This window comes from Schistocerca serialis, chromosome 1 (genome assembly GCF_023864345.2).
Source record: "Schistocerca serialis cubense isolate TAMUIC-IGC-003099 chromosome 1, iqSchSeri2.2, whole genome shotgun sequence".
Taxonomy (NCBI): domain Eukaryota; kingdom Metazoa; phylum Arthropoda; class Insecta; order Orthoptera; family Acrididae; genus Schistocerca; species Schistocerca serialis.
In genome coordinates this window covers 930118805-930143105 of record NC_064638.1, presented here as the reverse complement: position 1 = coordinate 930143105, position 24301 = coordinate 930118805, and the positions used below count along the sequence as shown (strand labels likewise).

At 41.9% G+C, this 24301-nt stretch overlaps 1 protein-coding gene across 1 annotated transcript in view; it reads left to right on the top strand.

Moving 5' to 3' along the window:
* LOC126412444 (E3 ubiquitin-protein ligase RNF103-like) overlaps window positions 1–24301 on the top strand; it is a 135221-nt gene that overhangs the window by 75204 nt on the left and 35716 nt on the right. Inside the window, exons 6-7 of the mRNA XM_050082052.1 lie at window positions 485–634; window positions 17881–18140. Coding sequence (XP_049938009.1) covers window positions 485–634; window positions 17881–18140 — 410 coding nt within the window. The remainder of the gene's footprint in view (window positions 1–484; window positions 635–17880; window positions 18141–24301) is intronic.

Here is a 24301-nt window from a genome sequence, read left to right as displayed (position 1 = left end):
GTTGTGTATTTCTGTGCCCCAGATATGTGTGAATGGCCATCTTTCCTTTATTTTACATAAACTCATCATTAAATATGTGTATTCTGATGCCTATTTACAGCAAGGTATCATTTTGGTATATAAACACTGCAGAGTCCAAAGTGTTTGTTTCGTTCAGATCTGCGGTGGCTTCCTGATATCAGTTACTAGCCTAAGAGATAACTGAAACAAGTTAATTCACAAATAACAGATTTACCAGATTCTATAATTATGATATTCATTTCAGTTGCAATTTCACTGAGTAGGCAAGAGAAAATCTTCCTGCCAAGCTATCATTGGAAAACTGTGTGTGTCAGCCTGTTATTTTCTCAATTATTGGGAGGAAAAAACTCTTAGAATTCACTATTGACCATTGTTTCATTGTATTATGTGTAATTGCTTGGTCATCTATAAATTAAGTGAATTCATAGATATTATAAACATGTGTGTTTAAATATGTTTTTAGGTCACAGTGAAGTTGTGGTGGAAGCATTTGGCACAATGTGTATGGACGCTTGTGAGCTACAATCTTTGGCTGTTTGCAATTTGGCTGCTAATTCTTGCAGTTTATCGCTTTTGTGTCATTGGTTTTATTTTGGACATGATACTCATTGTGGTAAGTCACTGCTATAGTGTTATTATTTAATTCTTAAAAGCTACAAAAACATAAGGAATATATTATATAAAAATTTAGATGCTTACAGCAAATTGTAGATTCATCTGTCACATGCAGCTAGAACAATTGCCTGTTTAAGAATGAAGCCACATAACAGTGACGGTTCTTTGATTATTAATGTAAGTTGTGAGGCATTTGATGTGTTTCAAGCTGCTGATAATATTTTCTTGTGCATTGGTGACTTTAACAGCTGAAATTTAGCTCATAGATATTGTATCTCACAGGACATTAATGCAAATTAGTTGTTATGCACCTGAAAATGTGAATTTTGTGTAGCAGTAGCTTAAGTTGAAAGCCACTTACCTACAGACATTGGCCTATATATTGGTTAATGTCACATATACCAAAGTTTGGTAAGTTTAATGTTATTACAAGCCTACATATAGGGACAACCTACTTCATGTACTAAGTGCCCAAATTGCATCCATGCTGTAATCCGAAAACAAAGTGAAGTCTACTATATAACTGTGATATATAACGGTAGGCTCCATGCGCATATGCAAGTTGGTATCGATTTACTGCACATGCGGCTTTATATGGACTCATCTGCCAAGGAATCTACCTATCACAGCTTTTTATTCTGACCTCTCTTAATGCTGGGTTATGGTGCTTGGTGCTCATGCTGTGCTAACATTACCCATCGCTTCATATTCTATATCACTGCCTGGTGGGCATTTGAATGGTTCTATTTTTGCATTTTTTGGGGATATCCGTGTCCCCCGTAACCAGTTGGGAGGGCCAATGTCGTTTTGAGTAAGGCCTAGCTTGGTGCTGCAGATATGATAGTAACTATGACCTTCCTGCCAATGATTCAGGCAGCAGGATGGTAACAATGAAACAGTGATACCTGCCTCATTCAGGGGTGGCAACATGGTTTCAGTCTCAGTAGTTTGTGTGGGAATTGTTCTTGTACCTGGCTCTTAAAATGTATCAGGGTGATATGGCCTGGATGAAGACAATAGTCCACCTCCATGGGTTTCCCTAAATGTTTGCCCATTGCAACTGGCTGTATTCACACTTGGTGGCATGGGCAAAAGTCACAGCTGTGCATTTGCAATGGCATAGCTGGAGGCATGGTTGGTGTACTTGGCCTATATCAGCTGGCAGGTCTCAGAATTAGCCTATGAATGTAACTGTTTTGGATCATTTACCATCATATTGTCTGTCTGGTATCTTGGAACTGAGCTGATTTCAATGGTGGATCAGCAGAGTCTGCCTAAGTGTGACTTCAAATAATTGGCCCTCCCCTACCCTGCTGCTTTGTTTTTGAAGAAGATACTTGAGGTCCACCCAGGATTAATACAAAGTACGTGAGCCCAGGTGGATGTGCCTGCATAGTACCATGGACTAGTGTGCTGTCCCTGGGCATACTGGTCCAGATGCAGTTGGTTGAACAATGTACGTAGCCTGCTGCAATTGTTGTCATTCGTGGACATATACGAGGGTTGAATGAAAAGTAATACCTCCACCTTCATTAATTGGGTTTGAATGGGAATATTTTGATAAATCAAATGCAGAAATAATCCTTAGAATGTGATCTTTAATTACCAATATTCACTTTTCCACATAATCACCAGCCAATTGGATAAATTTCTGCGAACGATGATCAAGTTTTCTGGAGCCGTCACGGAAGAAGTCGACATTCTGTTTCTGCAACCACAATCTCACATTTCTCTCAACGTCTTTATCAGAAGCATAATGATGTCCGCGCAGATCGTCTTTCGTTATCAGGAACAGATGGAAGTCGGACGGTGCTCAATCTAGACTTTATAGAGAATGCCGTATGGTGGTGAGATACAGTCTCTGAAGTTTTGCTGTGGTGGCACATGAAGTGTGTGGTTTGGCATTGTCATGCAATAATGTGACCCACATGTTCTTGTGAAATGTTGATTGTGCTTCCAATTTCTCTCTGAGTGATACGATGATTGTCCTGAATCAATCTGTCAACATTTTGCTTGTGAAACTTGGTGGTTGCTGTAACAGGACATCCAACTCTTTGTTTGTCACACAGGTCAGATATTCCCACCTCAACATCTTTAAAGTTATTTGCCCAATGATGCACAGTACTCACATCAATACAATCACCATAAACTTTCACTCTCTGATGAATCTCCTTTGGGGTGACACCTTCTTCTGTCAAGAATTCAATGACCGCACATTGCTTAAATTGCATTGACCGACTGTCTGTGTAGGGTTCCATTCATTACACTGTAACAACACAACCGTTCAATGCTAAGGCTTCCTGCCAACTGGAGCCGTAGAGAAGAGGCTACAGAACGAGCCAGTACCTGTCACATACCAATGCTGCCAACTGTTGAAGAGTTAAGAAGGTGGAGGCATTACTTTTCAGCCAACCCTCTTACATTGTGAGGGATTTGATGAGTGTCTCCTGGGTGGACTTCATTAACACACCTTCATCTATCTAACTTTTGAATGTACATACTAATCACTCGACCTGTGAATTTTACTTCAGGTGGAAGGTACTCAACATTAGGTACCCTCGATACTGTTACACTGGCAGAATCTCAAAAACTCGGACGTGATAAATGCATGGCAACTGCTGGAGACAGTTGTCTGAAGTTCTCCTTCCAATTGCAAACATGTAGGACAGAGAATAGACTATATTACATGGATAGTGCAGTATTTTTAGATTTCCAAAAAGCATTCCACTCAGTAAGACATGTATGCTTATTGAAAGTAAGTTCATATGATGTATGAAGCCAAATTTGTCACGGGATTGAGGATTATTATTATTATTATTATTATTATTATTATTATTATTTTGGGGTGGGGGGGGCGGGGGGGGGGGGGGGGGGAGGACACAGAAAGTTATATTGGATGGTGAGTCATTGACAGATGTAGAGGTGCTTCAGAAGTACACCAGGGAATTTTGTTGGGACCGTTGCTGTTCGTGTTGTATACTAGTGATCTTGCAGACAATAGTAACCTCAGAATTTTTGCAGATAATGCAGTTGTTTATAATGAAATGCTGTTTGAAAGAAGCTGCCTAAATATCTCCATTGCAGACTGATTACATATCCCCAGTATTCACCCAATAAACCACAGTTTACCACCTGCTTTACTCACAGACTGAGCCTCTGTGATCATTTCATTTCATATCATATCTTGTTAAGATCTGAAAGTAGTGCAACGTTTGGTACTGTGCTTTAAGTCTTCAGAAATGTAAATTGTGCACTTCACAAAACAAAAAAACTAGTATCATATGACTATGATATCAGTGAGTCACAGTTGGAATTGGTCAACTCATACAGGTACCTGGGTGTGTAACAGTTTGTAGGGATATGATATGATATGAAATGAAATGAAATGATCACATAGGCTCAGTCTGTGGGTAAAGCAGGTGGTAAACTGTGGTTTATTGGGTGAATACTGGGGATATGTAATCAGTCTGCAATGGAGATTGCTTACAAATCACTTATAAAACCCATTCTAGAATATTGCTCAAGTGTGTGGGATCCATACCAAGTAGGACCAACAGAGGGTTTTGAATGTATACGGAGAATGGCAGAATGAATGTTCATAGGCTTGTTTGATCCATGGGAGAGTGTCACAGGGATGCTGAAGAAAGTGAACTAGCAGACTCTTTAAGATAGACTAAACTGTCCCAAGAAAGCCTACACATAAAGTTTCAAGAACCAGCTTTAAACAGAGACTCTCGGAATATTCTACAACCCACGGAGGCATTTAAACAATCATTCTTCCTGCACTCCATACATGAATGGAACAGGAAAAAACCCTTATAACTGGTACTGTGGGACGTATCCTCTGCCATGCACCTCACAGTAGTTTGCAGAGTATAGATGTAGATAGATGAAAACAAAGCAAAGTCTGTTGTACCATTATGACATCTAACAGTCATACTTGACCTGCTAAGTTGTGGTTGACTTACAAGACTCAAATGGGAAATTAGAGAGTGTGTCCACTAAAAACAAAGCACATTAGATCTTTGAATGACCTGACAAAATTGTTGTCCTAATTCCCATGGGCTCTTGTTTGGGTCACAGGGAGGACTGATTTTGAGTTAGGCATAAGAAAGCCAAACCATTCATTCTGGTTCCTGTTCAGTCCTTGGCTGTGATATGATGCCAAGCCTTTCCATCGTTCTTCTCATCCCCATTGCTACTGATGCAGGAGTTGAGCGATGTAGACCAGAGTAGTCTGATTCAGCAGTCTGCTTCTTATGTGTCCTGTAATAGGACTCATTCATTGGCATTAAGAATGTGTAATAAGAAGAGTAAGTTGTATGTGCCATTTCCATACTTTTGGGTAGGTGCTTTAGCCAACTCCAATGGACTGATGATAATTACATGTGGAGGACAGGTTGTTAGTCACTGTATTCAGAAAATTGTGTAATGTGGGGTGAGCCTCATGTTGCCTTTGGTTGCTAAACAAACTGACTCCTGGGTGTTGAAATTGTGTTGTTATGTGGACCTATAAATTCTAGTTCCAAGGCGTAAGGCTCTCCTCTTCACCTTTTTCGCCATTTTTCGTCTGAGGGTTCAAATAGGGCTCAGTAGTAAATATAATTTCTTTATGTAATATATTACTGCCAAGCTTTTCAATTTGTGACTGATTTTTTATTTCTTTAATAATATTTTTGAGGCAACAACTACTGACTGTTCTTTCAGCGGTTTTATTGGACAGATTTACATCAGTCATATACAGCAGCATGTTTTTCACCAGAGTGAAGTGACTTCCCCACTGCCAGGCAATGAACAGATTTCAGACTTTTGTTTAATGTACACAAATTCAGCACTTATTTTGCATACTTATTTAGGAGATACGAAACTCGGACTACCTTGAGTATAAATTTCCTATAATTTTCTTTTCCAAGATAAGATCATAGTTTTTTCAGATCTTTTGAATTCATTTGTATGTTCATGTTGGGCTTAAAACCATTTTTACTCCAAATATGCTCAAACCATTTAACCTTAGCTGAATAAAACCAAATTTATCCAGCCCGCATCACAGGTCATTGGCTCAGAGGCTGACTAATACACAATGAAAATTTTTCTTGTCTTGCTCCTGAGTGACTGCTGTTATGGTTATGTTATATAGGTAAAATCAAACATGGAAACTCCAGGTAGTTCCATTGTTATCTAGATAATTTGCCCATTGTGGAATATTGTGGAGTAGTTGTTAAAAAGTATGCTAATTTCACAAGTACCCTGTCTTGGTGTGGTATAAGGTATTGGTCACTGTCTGGCTGGGCATTGATAGTTTACTAAAAATTACTACATCTTCTAATATTTAAGGCTAAATGATTACTCTGCAATTCACAATTAAGTGCTTGACTGAGGGTTCATCGAACCACCTTCTAGATATTTCTCTATTGTTCCACTCCCAGAACAGTGTGTGGAAAAAACTGACACTTAAATCTCTCTGTACGAGCTCTGATTCCTCTTATTTTATTGTGATGATAATTTCTTTATGTATATACACTGAAGTGGCAAGTGAAAATTTGTACCAAGGCCAGGAATTGATCCCAGGTCTCCTGTCTACTAGGCAGGTGCATTAGCCACTAAGCCCCTTGGTACAACGATTCACACAACTACACTATATACACAAAATCATATCTATATGAGACCTGTAAAATCTCTGAAATTGTGTCATTACACGATAATTTCTCCCTATGAAGGTGGGTGCAAACAAAATATTTTTGCATTCGGACAAAAAAGTTGGTGATTGAAATTTCATGAGGAGATCTTGCCGCAACGAAGACACTTTGTTTTAATGATTGTCACACAAATTTGTGTATCATGTCCACAGGACTCTCTCCCCTGTTTAGCTATAATGCAAAATGAACTGCCCTTCTTTCAACTTTTTCAATTTCCTCTGTCAGGCCTATCTGATGCAGCAATATTTCAGAAGAGGGTGGTCAAGTGTAATGTAGGCTTCTCTTTATTAGACCAGTTGCATTTTCAAAGTGTTTTGCCAATATATCACAGTGTTTGGTTCACTTTCCATACAACATTATGTATGTGATCATTCCAATTTAAGTTGGTTGTGGTTGTAACCCATAGGTATTTAGTTGTCTTGACACACTTTAGATTTTTGTGATTTATCGTGTAACCAAAATTTAGTGCATTCCTTGTAATACTCATGTGGATGATTTCACACTTTTCATTATTTAAAGTCAATTGCCACATTTTGCACCATTCTTGTACAAATAGTTTTGTTCATATGATGACTTTACAAAATGGTAAATAAAAGCGTCATCTGAAAACAATATAAGAAGGCTGCACAGATTGTCCAGGAATAACAGAGGGCCTATAACATTGCTCTGGGGAACACCAAATATTACTTCTATAACAATGAAAACTATCAGTTTTTGACAATATAGTGTAATAGGATAGATAAAAAAATCTACTCACCAAGTGGCGGCAGAACAAGCACATAAAAAAGATTACAATTATGCAAGTTTTTTGAGTCAGGAGCTCCTTCTTCTGGCAGAAGGATTGAAGGGGAAGAAAGAGGGATGAACGAAAAGGACTAGAGAGGTCTAGGAAAAGGGGTAGGTTTTCGGAAAGTCACCCAAAACTGCAGGTCAGGGCAGACTTACTGGACACGATGAGAAGGAAAGACTTATTATTGGGGACTGCACCAGACGAGATTTGAAAACCTGAAAGCTTAAAGGTGGATGACAGGGAATATGCAAGACAGAAATTGTTGCTAAAGCATCATGCATGAGTTAATAAAGAATGAAAAGCTAAGTATATTTTACATAAGGGAGGTGGGTGGGGGACAGCAAAAAACAGACATGTCAGAAAGTGAAATGTGTAGAAAACTAAAACAGAGTGAAGAAAGGAATATTTACTGTGAATAAACGCCGAGACAGAAGAAATTAACAAAAATTAAGGGTAGGCGGGTGGCGAGAACCAAGGACATAATGTAGCGCTAGTTCACACCTGCAGAGTTCTGAGAAACTGGTGTCTGGGGGAAGAATGCAGATGGCCCATGTGATGAAACAGGCACCAAGGTCATGACTGTCACATTGTAAGGGATGCTCTGCAACAGGATATTGCTTGTTGCCAGTATACACCCTCTGCCTACACCCATTCATCCTGACCAGCACTGTTTACATTACAGCTTGTATATGAAGTGTCGTTTCACAGGTGGTTATCTCCCTTTTATGATATATGTTTTACCAGTTACAGGGCAAGAATAGATGGTGGTGGAATTGTGCATAGGGCAAATCTTGCAGTGGGGATGGTCTTGGGTGTAGGAGCCATAGGGTAGGGAGATCAATGCAGAAGGAGAATGGGGTCTGACAAGGATATTGTGGAGATTGGGAGAGCGACAAAAAGCTGTTCTAGGTGTGGTGGGCAAAATCTGACTGTACAGATCTCTTTATAGGACATGGTTTTAGGAAGTCATGGCCTTGTCGAAGTAGCTGATTAGTACATTCCAGACCAGGATAATACCCATGATAAGTGGTGTGCTCTGAAGTTGTTTCTTGGAAGGATCAGCAGTACCAGAATTGGATGTGATGGCCTGGGAAATCTGCTTTGAACTGGGCTGGTGGGATAATTATGTCCAGTAAAGGCTGAGGTGAGAGCAGCAGTGTATTGCTGTAAATAGTTTGCATCTGAACATATATCTATGCCTCGAATGCCAAGGCTGTGTGGGAGGGAACGTTTGACATATTAAATCTATTTGGTTTGAAAACATGCTTCTGCACTATCGAAGCTAAGGTCGCACATTCTGTTTCTTGAAACCTACCTGTCCCTTGGAGTTACTCCAAAAGGCCAACATTGTAAGTCCCTGTTTCTGGATGTAATCCTACTATACACCAGGCTCTCTAACAGTTTCAAATAAAGCAATCTCTTGCTAACAAAATGTGCTCAATCTGCTGCTTGCAGTCTCACAGCGGAAATTCCAGATTGGGGCCATCTATGTCTGGGGTAGTGTGGTAGAGTGACTCGCTCTATTATGTCAGCAACCAGCTGAGTTCTAAACTGACTGAAACAAGATTTTTTTCCTAACACTTTGTTTAGTAGGACACATAAATTGAAAATCCCAGTGTCCTTCAGGAAAAAGAAAAAATTCTTGTATCCTTTGGTGTATGTTCACATTAGAGGGAAAGATGACAACTGCTGGTCCTGTCTGTCAACTGCATTCATTGAATTGTTGTTTTGTATAATACTTGGGGCTTCTGGACTGGGATTTGGTTTTCATATCAGTTTTTTCTGTTGCTGTGATATTGACATCTGTATAGATAGTGGATAGAATATTTACTTCTTTTTTACCCTTCCACTTCAGAGCCATGAGCTTGTGTGAAAATACCCCAAGAGTATCTTGTAGATCTGTCACTGCAGCATTTGTGCCTCTTTCAGTGAGCCTTGCAAACAATGAAGGGACAGTGTACAAGTTGTCAACATATACTGTATGACCATGACAGTTGCATGAGATCCATAACACCGTCACTAATTAGGATTTCTTTATTATTTGCCTCACATATTTTTCCTGTATAGTTATCAAATCCTGAACAATAGCCACTATCTGTTTCACAAATTTCGGAGAACTTTATTCCAAAACATGCTCCTTTTTGGGGATCGAATTGTATGCAGTGAAGTCTATCTCTGAATATCATTAGGCACTCATCAATTGCAATATCTTATTCACAATAACAAAAACTTTGGAAGTTTTGTTTCAGATGGTCAGTAACAGATTGTAACTTGTTCACGTGCTTTGCAAGGTCAGCATTTTCATTATTTATAAAATGAATGAGCCTAGAAATACACAAGAATCTTGTATAGGGTATGACGTCAAAAAAGAGAGGAGTATGAATTGATTTATTGTTGTTGTTGTTGTCGTCGTCGTTGTCGTTTTCAGTCCGAAGACAGTTTGATGCAGCTCTTCATGCTACTCTGTCCTGTGCAAGCCTCTTCATCTCTGAATAACTACTCCAGCTTTCATCCTTCTGAATCTGCTTACTATAGCCATCTTGTGGTGTCCCTTTCGATTTTTACACCCACAGTTCCCTCCAATACTAAATTCGTGATCCCTTAATGTCTCAGAATGTATTTTGTTGAGTGACCCCTTTTTCTAGTCAGTTTGTGCCACATATTTCTTTCCTCATCAGTTCTGTGCAGTACCTCTTCATTAGTTATGTGATCTACCCATCTAGTCATCAGCCTTGTTCTGTAGCACCACATTTCAAAAGCTTCTTGTCTAAACTGTTTACCATCTACGTTTTACTTCCATACTTGGTTATGTACCAGACAAATACCTCCAATAAAAAGATTCATGACACTTAAATCTATACTCCATGTTAACAAATTTCTCTTCAGAAACGCTTTACTTGCCATCTCCAGTCCACACGTCATATTCTCTCTACTTTGACCATCATCAGTTATTTTGCTCCCCAAATAGCACAACTCATTTAGTAGTTCAAGTGTCTCATTTCCTAATCTAATTCCCTCAGCATCACCTGAATTAATTTGATTACATTCCATTACCCTTGTTTTGCTTTTGTTGATGATCATCTTATTTCCACCTTTCAAGACACTGTTCATTCCGTTTATTTGCTCTTCCAAGTCCTTTTCTGTCTCCGGCAGAATTACAGTCTCTTCAGCAAGTTTCAAAGTTTATATTTCTGCTCCCTGAGCTTTAATTCCTACTCCACATTTTTCTTTGGTTTTTGTACTGCTTGCTCAATGTGCCATTTCAGTAACATCTGGGATAGGCTACAACCCTGCCCCACTTCGTTCTTGACCATTTCTTCCCTTTCATGCCCCTGGAATCTCATAAATGCCATATGGTTTCTGTACAAATAGTAAGTAGGCTTCTGCTTCCTGTATTTTACCCCTGCTACCTTCCGAATTTTGAAGAGATTATTCCAGTCAACGTTGTCAAAAACTTTCTCTAAGTCTACAAATGCTATAAATGTAGGTTTGCCTTTCCTTAACCTGTCCTCTAAGGTAAGTCATAGGTTCAGTATCACTTCGCTTGTCCCTACATTTTTCTGAAATCCAAACTAATCTTATCTGAGTTCAACTTCTCTATCAGTTTTTCTATTCTTCTGTAAAGAATTCATGTTAGTGTTTTGCAACTGTGATTATTAAACTGATAGTTTGGCAATTTTCACACTGATCAGCACCTGCTTTCTTTGGAATTAGAACTATATTCTTGAAGTGTGAGGGTATTTTGCCTGCCTCATACATCTTGCACTCTAGACGGAATAATTTTATCATGGTTGGCACTCCGAAGCTATCAGTAGCTCTGACAGAATGCTGTCTACTCCCAGGGCCTTGCTTAGACTTAAGTCTTTCAGCGCTCTGTCAAATTTTTGTCACAGTATCGTATTTCCCCCTCTCCTCCTTGTTTACATCCTCTTCCCTTTCTGTAATATCGTTTCCAAGTTCACCTCCCGTGTAAAGACCCTGTACATACTCCTTTCACCTTTCAAATTTCTCTTCTTTGGTTGGGACTGGTTATCCATCTGAGCTCTTGATGTCGTACAGCTCCTTCTCTTCTCTCCAAAAGCCACTTTAATTTTGCTGTAGGTGGTATCCATCTGTCCTCTGGTAAAATATGGATCTAAATCCTGACATTTCTCCTCTTAGCCATTCCTACTTAGCCGTTTTGCACTCCCTGTCAATCTCATTTTTAGACATTTGTATTCCCTTTCACCTGTTCCATTTGCTGCATTTTTAAATTTTCTCCTTTTATTAGTTAAATTCAATATCTCCAGTGTAATCCAAGGTTTTTTACTAGGGCTTTTTACCTATTTGTCCTCTGCTGTCTTCACGACTTCATCTCTTAAACCTACCCATTCATCTTCTAATGTGTTCCTTTCCTCTGTTCAAGTCACCTGTTGCCTAATGCTCCCTCTGAAACTTTCAACAAAGTCATATACTGGCCCCATATCCTTAATTTCCTACTATTTTGCAATTCTTTTAGCTTTAATCTACAATTCATGAACAGTAAATTGTGGTCAGAGTCCGCATCTGCCTCTGGAAATGTCTTACGTTTTAAAATCTGGATCCAAAATCTGTGTCTTACTGTTATGTAATCAGTCTGAAACCTTCCAGTGTCTCCAGCTCTCTTTCATGTGTACAATCTTCTTTTACAATTCTAAAACGAAGTGTTTGTAGAGATTAAATTATGCTCTGTGCAAAATTCTACCAGGCAACCTCCTCTTTCATTCCTTTCCTCCAGTCCATATTCTCATGCCCTTCCTCCCCCCCCCCTCCCTCCCCCTCTCTCCACCCCCCATCCCTGTAGGTCTGGAGGTTAGAATAGGCCAACTCACATGTTTGTGATGGTCCCCTGCAGGGTTTGACCTCCATTTTTCAAAATTTTCCTGAAGAGCAAGCCAATTGGGGAAGGGCGCCTTACATGGTGCGTCGTGTCCATCATGCGCTGTGGCTCTCAGAATATGGACGATGCGGGAAATAACTGTCTGCACTGTATATCCTCCCCCAGATGGTGCAGTACCCCTGAATGTATTAGCGGCATTGGTTGATTAACTCCCTAAACCTTTCCTACTTTTGGGAGATTTTAACGGCCACAACCCCTAGTGGGGTGGCACTGTGCTTACTGGCCGAGGCAGAGATGTCGCAACTTTATTGTCTCAGTTCGACCTCTGCCTCTGAAATACTGGGGCCACCACACATTTCATTGTGGCTCATGGTAGTTACTTGACCACTGATTTATCCATTTGCAGTCCAGGACTTCTCCCATCTATCCACTGGAGAGCACATGACAACCTGTCACTGCCCATGCGTCAAGCCCATGGACGCCTGCCCGGATGGGCTTTAAACAAGGCGGACTGGGAAACTTTCACCTCTGCTGTCACTGTTGAATCTCCCCCACACAGGAACATTGATGGGATGGTTGAGCAGGTGACTACAACAATTGTTTCTGTGGCAGAAAACATGATCCCTCGCTCTTTAGGGTACCCCCAGTGTAGACAGTCCCTTGGTGGTTGGCGGAAGTCACTGAAGCAACTAAGGAGCGTTGGCAAATTCTACAACAGCATGAGCGGCACCCTTCCCTGGAGCACCTCATAGCCTTTAAATGGCTCTGTGCTCGCATTGACCATCTTATCAAACAGCGGAAGCAGGAGTGTTGGGAGAGATATGTTTCGACCATTGGGTGCCATACGTCACCTTCCCAAGTCTGGGAAGATCAGACGTGTTTACGGGTACCAGACCCCAACAGGTGTTTCCGGTATTAACATAAATGGTGCGTTATCTACCGATGCAAATGTGATTGCCGAGCACTTTGCTGAGCACTATGCTCGAGCCTCTACGTTGGAGAATTACCCCCCAGCCTTTCGCACTCCCAAATGGTGGCTGGAAGGGAAAGTTCTCTCGTTTACTACATGCCACAGTGAACCCTATAACGCCCCATTTACAGAGTGGGAGCTCCTCTGTGCCCTTGCACATTGCCCCGATACAGCTCCTGGACCAGATCAGATGCAGTCAGATGATTAAACATCTCTCATCTGACTACAAGCAACATCTCGTAATCTTCAACCGGATCTGGTGCGTGGCGCCTTTCCATCACAATGGCGGTAGAGCACCATCATACCAGTGCTCAAACCCGGTAGAAACCCACTTGATGTGGATAGCTATCAGCCCATCAGCCTCACCAATGTTGTTTGTAAGCTGCTGGAACGTATGGTGTGTTGGTAGCAGGGTTGGGTCGGGACCTGGAGTCACATCGCCTATTGGCTCTATGTCAGGTCGGCTTCCGCCAGGGTTGCTCTATCACTGATACTCTTGTTTTCCTAGAGTCTGCCATCTGAACAGCCTTTTCCAGACGCCAACACCTGGTTGCCATCTTTTTTTATTTACGAAAAGTGTATGACACGATCTGTCGACATCATATCCTTGCCACATTATACGAGTGTGGTCTCCAAAGCGCACTCCCAATTTTTATCCAGAATTCCCTGTTGCTTCGTACATTCAGTGTCGAAGTTGGTGCCTCCCATAGATCCCTCCATATCCAGGAGAATGGGGTCCCGCAGGGCTCTGTATTGAGTCTATCTCTATTTTTAGTGGCTATTAATGGTCTAGCAGCAGCTGTAGGGCTGTCCGTCTCACATTCTCTGTATGCAGACAACTTATGCATTTCATACTGCTCCGCCAGTAATGGTGTTGCTGACAGCGCCTACAAGGAGCCATCCACAAGGCGCGGTCATGGGCTCTAGTCCATGGTTTCCAGTTTTTGCTGTAAGGTCGTGTGTTATGCACTTCTGTCGATGTCTTTCCATAATGACGATTCACTCACTGTAGTGGAGACATATCAGTTCTTAGGACCGGTTTTTGATGCCCCTTTGACTTGGCTTCTTCACCTTCAGCAGCTTAAGCGGAAATGCTGGCAGCACCTAAATACCCTCCACTGCCTGAGCAACACTAACTGGGGTGCAGATTGCTCTACACTGTTCAATTCCGCCTTGACTATTGGAGTCATGATTCTCCGGTGCCCTCAGTGTTGCATTTACTTTACCCAGTTCACCACTGTGGCATTGACCCAACAACAGGAGCTTTTAGGTTGAGTCCAGTACCAGCATCCTTGTGGAAACTGAAGTGCCTCCATTGCAGGTTAGGCGTACACAACTGCTGGCCGTAGCACATGTTCGTAGTTCTCCTGCACATCCAAATCACCATCTCCTTTTCCCACCCACGGTGGTTCATCTCCTGTATCGGCGGCCTAGGTCAGGGCTTTCAGTTGCAGTTCGTGTCTAATCCCTTCTTTATGAACTGGAGTCCTTGCCTTTACCACCTATACTTGAGGTCCATTCAAGAACAAGGCTGTAGCTTTGCCTGGACCTTTCACATGGCCCTAAGGACTCGGTTAACCCCACGGCTCTCTGCTGCCACTCCCTCTTGATTCTTGTCAAATATCAAGACCATGATGTGGTTTACACAGACGGCTCGATGGTTGATGCTTATGTCCGCATTCCTTGCCTGATGGCTGTAGTGTTTTCACTGCCGAGTTGGTGGCTATATCTCATGCTCTTGAGCACATCTGTTCATGCCCTGGGGAGGCGTATCTTCTGTGTACTGACTTCTTGAGCAGCCTACAAGCTGTTGACCAGTGCTACCCTCGTCATCCTTTGACAGTGACCATCCAGGAGTTCATCTATGCCCTGGAACAGTCCGGTCGTTCAGTGGTGTTTGTCTGGACCCCAGGTCATGTCAGAATCCCAGACAACGTACTTGCCGACAGGCTGGTCAAACAGGCTAAGCGGTAACCACTTATGGAGATCAGCTTCTCTGCAACTGACCTGCGTTCAGTACTACGCCTCAAGGTTTTGAGGCTTTGGGGGACAAAATGCCATAACCTCAGCATGCACAACAAACTGCATGCCATTAAGGAGACTATGATTGTGTGGCAGTCCTCCATGCGGGCCTCTCGCAGGTACTCTGTGGTTCTCTGCCGGCTCTGCATTGGCTACGTTTGGGTGACACACAGCTACCTCGTGCGCCGTGATGACCTGCCTCATTGTCAGTGCGGTGCCTGGCTGATAGTGGCCCATATCTTGGTGAGCTGACCTTCTTTGCCTGCCCTACAACGGACTCTTCAGTGAACAGACTCATTGCCATTTAATGCTTTTAGGGTGCATGTTGTAATGTGTCGCAGAGTGACTGGTTTTTCCTTTTTATTCTTGTGGTTGGCCAGCCACAGTCATCTGCTGTCTAGTTTTTACCCTTTCTACCTGTTTATTGCTTCTCTCTATGGTTTTCTTCTCCTATTTTTGTCTGTAGTAGTGCTGGTTGTCCTTCTGTCATTCTTCTGGTTCTTCATTTCTCTTGTTATTGTGCTGTACGTCTCCTTTCTTTTCATCTTTCCCTTGTATAATTATTTTATTGGGAACAACGGACCGATGACCTCGCAGTTTGGTCCCTTCCTCCCCTCTTTTAAACCAACCAACCAACCAACAATCAACCAACCTCCTCCCCCAACGAACCATGGACCTTGCTGTTGGTGGACTGGCTTGCGTGCCTTTGCAGTACTGATTAGTGTACCGTAGCTGCAACCCCAACAGAGTGGTATCTGTTGAGAGACCAGACAGATTTGTGGTTCCTGAAGAGGGGCAGCAGCCTTTTCAGTGGTTGCAGGGGCAACAATTTCGATGATTGACTGATCTGGGTTTGTAACATCAACCAAAAGGGCCTCATTGTGCTGTTACTGTGAACGGCTGAAAACAAGGAGAAACTAAAGCCATAATTTTTCCCAAGTGCATGCATCTCTACTGTATGATTAAATGATGGCATCATCTTGAATAAAATACTCCAGAGATAAAATAGTCTGCCTCTAGCCAGGGACTACTCAGGAGGATGTTATCATCAGGAGAAACAAAACTGGTTTTCTGCAGATTGGAACACAGAATGTTAGATCCCATAATTGCATAGGTAGGTTAGAAAACTGAAAAGGAAAATCGGATAGGTTGAAGTTTGATATAACGGGAGTTCAGTGGCAGGAGGAACAGGATTTCTGGTCAGGTGAATACAGGATTATAAATACAAAATCAAATAAGGATAATGCAGGAGTAGATTTAATAATGAATACAAAAATAGGAATGTGGGTAAGTTACTATGAACAGCATAGTGAATGCGTTGTTGTAGTCAAGATACAAACAGTCAACATCAGCAACAGTAGCACAAGTTTATATGCCATCTCCACAATGATGAAGAGACCGAAGGATTGTACGTGGAGTTAAAAGAAATTATTCAGGTGGTTAATGCAAATGAAAATGTAACTGTGATGGAGGCCTGGAATTCAGTAGTATGAAAAGGAAGAGAAGGAAAAATAGTAGGTGAGTATGGACTGCCATAAGAATACTTAAAGCAAAATATGCTTGAATTTCTTCAGAATTAGCAGGAAACAAGGCATTGTTTGATTTCAAAGTATGACACTTTTCGTAAAAATCTTTTGCATATCTGTCTTTTTCCACTGCTACATTCTCTCAGAACAACAAATGGACCCTGTTTCTGTAAATATCTAAGGGGGTTAGTTGTCGAGGAAGTTGTCTTTGAACCCTAGAATTGATGCCACTAGAACCAGAAAACGAAATTTTGGAAGGTTTATCGTGATTTATTCCCCATTTTAATTTTTCTACCTTCTGTTTTTTACCAGCACTCATACCTGTTGGTGCAACATCACTGTCACTATCTCTTTGATCACTTTCAGGTTTATCACCGTCACCTTTATTCAACAGACTTTTGATTTCCATGTCTGAGAGAAACTTTTTATGGTATGAAATTGCTTGTGACTACACAGCTGGTGAGAAACCTTGAGAATTGTTGTTTATAACTCACAAAATATTAAGGGAAATAGTGTGTGTGGTACACTGCGACATAGATATATTTCTCAGCTTTCCAATTGATTATAACGTGTTGTGCCATCTTTTGACAGAAAAGAAGAAACTATAGCTGCTTGGCCTGTCTCACAGCCAGCATTGTAATAATGAATTTGAAACCTGTGGCCATCTGTATAAGCCAGTGGGTTTAGCTGCTTTTCTACATCAAGTTACTCATGTTGGGAATTGTTCTTGATTCAAATTCTGGAATACATACTTTTCTTCATTGCTGAAGGAATTTCAGAAAACCGTGTGTTCAGTAACTTGGGTTTATCATCAGTATCGTTACCATTGCTATCACACAGTGAAGGTATGAAGTGCATTTTACCACTAGTGTACTTAGCATAAGACCAGCATTTCCTTAGGTTTTCTGCCAGATTTATAGACAGGATTTAGTTTTGGAAACTATTAAAAGCATCTCACATACAATATTGTGCTGATTTTTGAGATTTTATAAAACTTTGAAAGTCTTGGGGATTTAGTATTCTTTTAAATTTGGCTTGCTTTTTTCGTAGTGTCTGCAACAGTGTTCTGACCTGTTTTATATACCATGGGGATCTGTACCATCAGTTATTAATTTATTTTTGTGTATCTCTCTCGATTACCATCGATACTGTTCCTTTGAATTTATAGCTCTCTGAGGTTTCTTCATTACTCTGATGGATGTAAACAGAGACTCAGTAGTATTGGTGTGATTCTAACATAATTTTTTTGTCCATATATGTGGTATCTTTATTTCTGGACAAAATTCTTTTATGAATTAGTTTAATATGTTGTCATGGAGAATACTCAGAAAACTGTTTTGTTGATAATGAACTTTCTCAAAAATACATGGAAACAATTGTAGGTGCGAGAACTCAACTTGACAGAAGCTGCGGCAGCTGTACGTTCTGATCTGTGGTTAATGTGCCAACGCCCATATGTGGTGATGGGTTCACTCTTGGTATATTTGGTGGCAATAGCAGGCTTCATACAAGACCCTTTGCCAGAGGAAGATGAAGATAATAACAGATCAGGAGTCCCAGGAGGTAGATCATGGTGGTATTCATTACCAATTGGCTCTCGTTGGATTGACTGCTTCTTTCGACCTGCCCAAGCTCTTGGAATGTGAGTAGTTCTTTAACAATACTTTGCTTGTGTGATCAGTGTACAGTAATTCCATTTTGCTTTAAGAAAAGTAGAATACTTGCATTCAGTCAAAGAAAATACTATTTTTTGTAACTCTAGTGTAAACTGAAATTGCAGCTGATACATTTGAGTATGTACATAGTTAGTCACCATGAAAGTGCAATGCTATCACGTAATTTGTGTGCCATTAGTATCACTTCTTTAAATTTATGCTGTGTGTTGTTGGACAGAAATGTCATACCTTCAAGACCTTTCTTTCACTTTCTGCATTCATTTGGTTCGTAGTGGATTATCGAGACATAATTACATTCACACAATTTCATTTCTATATTACTAAAGACATATTTTAGTGATGTTTCCCATCTTTCATCTATATATTGCTTGGATTCTTTACGTATCTCTGTGAGCCATTTCTGACTGTTCTCTCTCTCTCTCTCTCTCTCTCTCTCTCTCTCTCTCTCTCTCTCTCTCTCTGTGTGTGTGTGTGTGTGTGTGTGTGTGTGTGTGTGTGTGTGTGTGTGTGTGTGTGTGGGGGGGGGGGGGATACCATCGAACTTTAGTTGCCATTTCCTTATTGACTCAATCAGCCTTTCATTATCCCTGTACAACTCTTTTCTTCCTCACAGTCGATACTGTTCATCCAGTATCTTAGGACCCAATATTTTCCAAAGGATCTTGCATTCAAATTTCTTGGCATCTCTCAGGCCAGCCTTTCCTATCTATCTGAGGCATTCACTTGTATATAGACTTTCAGTTTCGATCAGTGTGTTATAGTGCCTGAGTTCAGCTTTTCTTGTGATTGTCCTTTTCTTATATAGGACAATTGTCCTATGAAAGCAATGCTCATCCTCTGTCTTCTGCTGTCGTTGGCCTTTATTTGCTTGTTTTTATCTTTATTACTTCACCAAGGTATCTGAAACTGTCCACTTTTTCTATTTTACGGTACTCTGTTGTTAGGTGATGAGTTATTGTTCAGATGTCGGTAATGTACTTTGTTTTCTAAAGAAGTTTGGAGACCAGCTTTTTTTGCATTTTTGTTCAGTATGTTTATCTGCTTCACAGCTGCCTCTGCATTTCTTGACAGGATTCACCAGGTAATTGGCAGATGCAAGACAGCTGACTCTTAACATCTTTCTTTGAACCTCCAAAATATCTTGTGTTCATTATAGCTGCATTAATAAATTGTTTTTGGAAAAATTTTTATTCAATTAAATTTTGTGTCCTGATTTCTCCTTTTTTATATTGAACAAATATGTTGCTTGACAGCTTTTCATTTTATCTTTAAATAAAATCGTCCATGATGCAAGTGAAAATTCTAAGGTTTCTTGAAAGTGAACATTTATTTCCAGTCATTGCCCATTTTACTAGTCTCCGTATTTAATTGATTCACTATTATGTAATCTTGGGGGAGGACACTACTCTTTGAATGACAGGTTGACATTATGTGAATTCATAATGTCTTGTCTTTCTTGTAGCTCCGTGTCAACAAAACCACCTCTAACCAATGATTTTGTTGCAATATCTCATCTTACAAACTGTGCATCTTTTTTCATGAACAATGCCAAAATAATTTCTACTTCTGTAAGTGCCATCAACCAACTTCCTCAGTGTCAGGTGAAGGTAAAAATGTAACTACACTCCTGGAAATGGAAAAAAGGACACATTGACACCGGTGTGTCAGACCCACCATACTTGCTCCGGACACTGCGAGAGGGCTGTACAAGCAATGATCACACGCACGACACAGCGGACACACCAGGAACCGCGGTGTTGGCCGTCGAATGGCGCTAGCTGCGCAGCATTTGTGTCCCGCCGCTGTCAGTGTCAGCCAGTTTGTCGTGGCATACGGAGCTCCATCGCAGTCTTTAACACTGGTAGCATGCCGCGACAGCGTGGACGTGAACCGTATGTGCAGTTGACGGACTTTGAGCGAGGGCGTATAGTGGGCATGCGGGAGGCCGGGTGGACGGACCGCTGAATTGCTCAACACGTGGGGCGTGAGGTCTCCACAGTACATCGATGTTGTCGCCAGTGGTCAGCGGAAGGTGCACGTGCCCGTCGACCTGAGACCGGACCGCAGCGACGCACGGATGCACGCCAAGACTGTAGGATCCTACGCAGTGCCGTAGGGGACCGCACCGCCACTTCCCAGCAAATTAGGGACACTGTTGCTCCTGGGGTATCGGCGAGGACCATTCGCAACCGTCTCCATGAAGCTGGGCTACGGTCCCGCACACCGTTAGGCCGTCTTCCGCTCACGCCGCAACATCGTGCAGCCCGCCTCCAGTGGTGTCGCGACAGGCGTGAATGGAGGGACGAATGGAGACGTGTCGTCTTCAGCGATGAGAGTCGCTTCTGCCTTGGTGCCAATGATGGTCGTATGCGTGTTTGGCGCCGTGCAGGTGAGCGCCACAATCAGGACTGCATACGACCGAGGCACACAGGGCCAACACCCGGCATCATGGTGTGGGGAGCGATCTCCTACACTGGCCGTACACCACTGGTGATCGTCGAGGGGACACTGAATAGTGCACGGTACATCCAAACCGTCATCGAACCCATCGTTCTACCATTCCTAGACCGGCAAGGGAACTTGCTGTTCCAACAGGACAATGCACGTCCGCATGTATCCCGTGCCACCCAACGTGCTCTAGAAGGTGTAAGTCAACTACCCTGGCCAGCAAGATCTCCGGATCTGTCCCCCATTGAGCATGTTTGGGACTGGATGAAGCGTCGTCTCACGCGGTCTGCACGTCCAGCACGAACGCTGGTCCAACTGAGGCGCCAGGTGGAAATGACATGGCAAGCCGTTCCACAGGACTACATCAGCATCTCTACGATCGTCTCCATGGGAGAATAGCAGCCTGCATTGCTGCGAAAGGTGGATATACACTGTACTAGTGCCGACATTGTGCATGCTCTGTTGCCTGTGTCTATGTGCCTGTGGTTCTGTCAGTGTGATCATGTGATGTATCTGACCCCAGGAATGTGTCAATAAAGTTTCCCCTTCCTGGGACAATGAATTCACCGTGTTCTTATTTCAATTTCCAGGAGTGTATTATCTCGTCATTGAAATTCTGTGCAGTTGCGAAGTGACTTCAGCACTGTACATCAGGAGAAGAGCTTGCATTGTTAAAATTTCGGCCATCAAATATTGCCAAATCTACAAACAAAATCAGTCTCCAAATTACTGTGCTCTGCATTTTATAATAATTATTTTTTTTTACTTGCAGTTTACAGACAGAGTAAATTTATTTTAATTATTTAACATACAGAGATTTTTGAAACTGTAGAAAATAAAAGCTTGACGTTAGAAATCTCTCTAGCACTGTCAAAAAGTGTTGTCTTGGTTGAGCAGTTAGTATTATTTAGTTCCACAACCCACCTCAACTTTTATTTCAATTGCAGCATTTGGTTTCTCTCTACCACTAATGTTAAAATGAAAATTTGTGAGCAGTAAGTACAGTAATAATTTGATTGTAAAATTTGTGGATAGTGAAATTGCAAACATCATGTTATTCATACAGTGAATAATGTTTTACAATGAGGAGAAATTATCCAGAATGAGATTTTCACTCTGCAGCGGAGTGTGCGCTGATATGAAACTTCCTGGCAGATTAAAACTGTGTGCCAGACTGAGACTCGAACTCGGGACCTCAGTCTTTTGCGGGCAAGTGCTCTATCAACTGAGCTACCCAAGCACGACTCACGCCCCGTCCTCACAGCTTTACTTCTGCCAGTACCTCATCTCCTACCTTCCAAACTTTACTGCGAAGGTTCGCAGGAGAGCTTCTGTAAAGTTTGTAAAGTAGGAGGTGAGGTACTGGCAGAAATAAAGCTGTGAGGATGGGGCGTGAGTCGTGCTGGGGTAGCTCAGTTGATAGAGCACTTGCCCGCGAAAGGCAAAGTTTCCGAGTTCGAGTCTTAGTCCGGCACACAGTTTTAATCTGCCAGGAAGTTTCAGGAGAAATTATATTAAAATTCCATTTAGGTGTTGCTCATTTTCTTTTAAAGATTTTCCCCAAATCACTCATGGTGATGGCAGGCTGTAGAGATACGAATGAAATTGATCTACTAAACAGAAAAGAGAATGTTATAAATTAGTTCGAATTTTGCTTCATGGTATTGTTGTGCAAACTGTTTTAGTGGAATAGAAATCTGTTAAATGATGCCATTTTTCTGTTTGTGATTTGACTTGTAGGTTAAAGTGTTGAATTTCAGTGTCAACCACTTCCATATCACACACCATATGCAATCTGTCATATAAATAATTTATCATCATATAGTCTTTTGCGTCAGAATGTTCGCAGGTGTATGTCCTATCAGTCTTGATAGGTCTACATAACTTAATTACATTTTAAACAGTGGAAAAAGTAGGATCAAATAACAGTAATATGGAAAGGATAGATTGCTAGTCACCACATAGATGAGGCATAGAGTCACAGACAGGTGCAATGGGTGAGTGCATTGGTGGGGTAGAAGGACTTGAGTGGGAATAAGGAACGGGATAGGTTGTTGGTGGAGGACACGGGTTAGCAAAGGTTGAAGGCGAAGGGGGTGGGGGGGGGGGGGGGGGGGAGGGGGGGGTTATGGGAATTATTAAGGATATGTTGTTGGGAGAGATTCCATCTGCTCACTTCAGAAAAGCTATTGGTAGGAAGAATCCAGATGGTGCAGACTGTGAAGCAGTCATTAAAGTGAAGCACATTGTGTTGGTTGCATTTTCAGCACCTGGGTGGTCCAGCTGACACTTGACCACAGTTTGTAAATCACGCAGCTGCTTTCTTAGGTGACCCTGCCTTTTACAGCAAAGGAGATGTCTGTGACAAGACTAGTAAATAGTAGCAGGAGGACAGGTCTCTCATCTTCGTCTATTGTAGGAATATGAGCTATGAGGCGAGGGGTTGGTAGCAGGGTTGGAGTAGGGAAGAACAAGGATATTGTGTAGATTCGATGGGTGGCAGAATACCACTATGGGAGAGATGGGGAAGAATTTTCTCATTTCAGTGCATCACGAGAGATAGTCAGAATCCTGGCAGAGAAAGTTATTCAGTTGATCCAGTCCTGGGTGCTACTGAGTCACAAGAGGAGTGCTCCTTTGTGGCCCGACAGTGGGTATGTTTGAGGTGGTAGGTGATTAGAGAGACAAGGTATGAGAGACCTGATTCTGAATTAGGTTAGGAGGATAATTTTAGTCGCTGAAGGCCTCAGTGAGAGCCTTGGAAGCTTTGGAGAGGGGCTGTTTGTCACTGCAGTTGTGATGACCACAGGTGGCTAAGCTATATGAAAGGGACTTCTTGGTATGGAATGGGTGGTAGCAGTTGAAGTGGATGTTTTGTTTGTAGTTGGTAGCATTGATGCGGACAGAGGTACTTAAGTAGCCATCTGTGAGGTGGACGTAAACACTGAGAAAGACAGCTTGTTGTGTTGAGGACCAGGTAAAGTGAGTGGGGAAGAAAGTGTTGAAAGAATGTTTATAGGTCTTCTCATCCTTGATCTAGATCACAGTGATGTCATCAGTAAGTCTGAAGCAGGTGAGAGGTTTGGGATTCTGGGCGCATAGGAAGGATTCCTCTAAATGGCCCATGAATAGGTTGGCACTGGGTGGTGCCATTCGGCTTCCCATTTGTGTACTGCAGATTTGTTTGTAGGTGATGCTTTAAAAGGAGAAGTATTGTGGGTTGGTTTCATTTCCTCCACCAACCCTCCACAGTTCCTGTTCCTGTTCCTGTTCCACCCAGCACCCTCTTCGTTACTGTCTATATCACCTCTCCCTACACTAATATCCTCATTGCTCACGGCCTTGCCGCTTATTGAATGCTATCTTTCCCAACACCAAACCTATAATGTCCTTCCTGGTCACCATGGCAAACTGAATCCTCACTGAAAATTGCTTTTTCTTGGAAGTCATCACCTACAAACCTATATGTGGTACAGCAGTGGGCACATGCAAAGCACCAATCCATGGCAACCTATACATGGACCATCTAAGGAATCTTTCCCAAACCCCTCACCTGGTTCAGGTTCACTGATGACAACTTCGTGATGTGGACTGAGGTTGAGAACATCCTATCCACATTCATCCAGAACCAGTGGTCATCGCCACTGTAGTGTGATGAACAGTCCCTCTCCAAAGATGC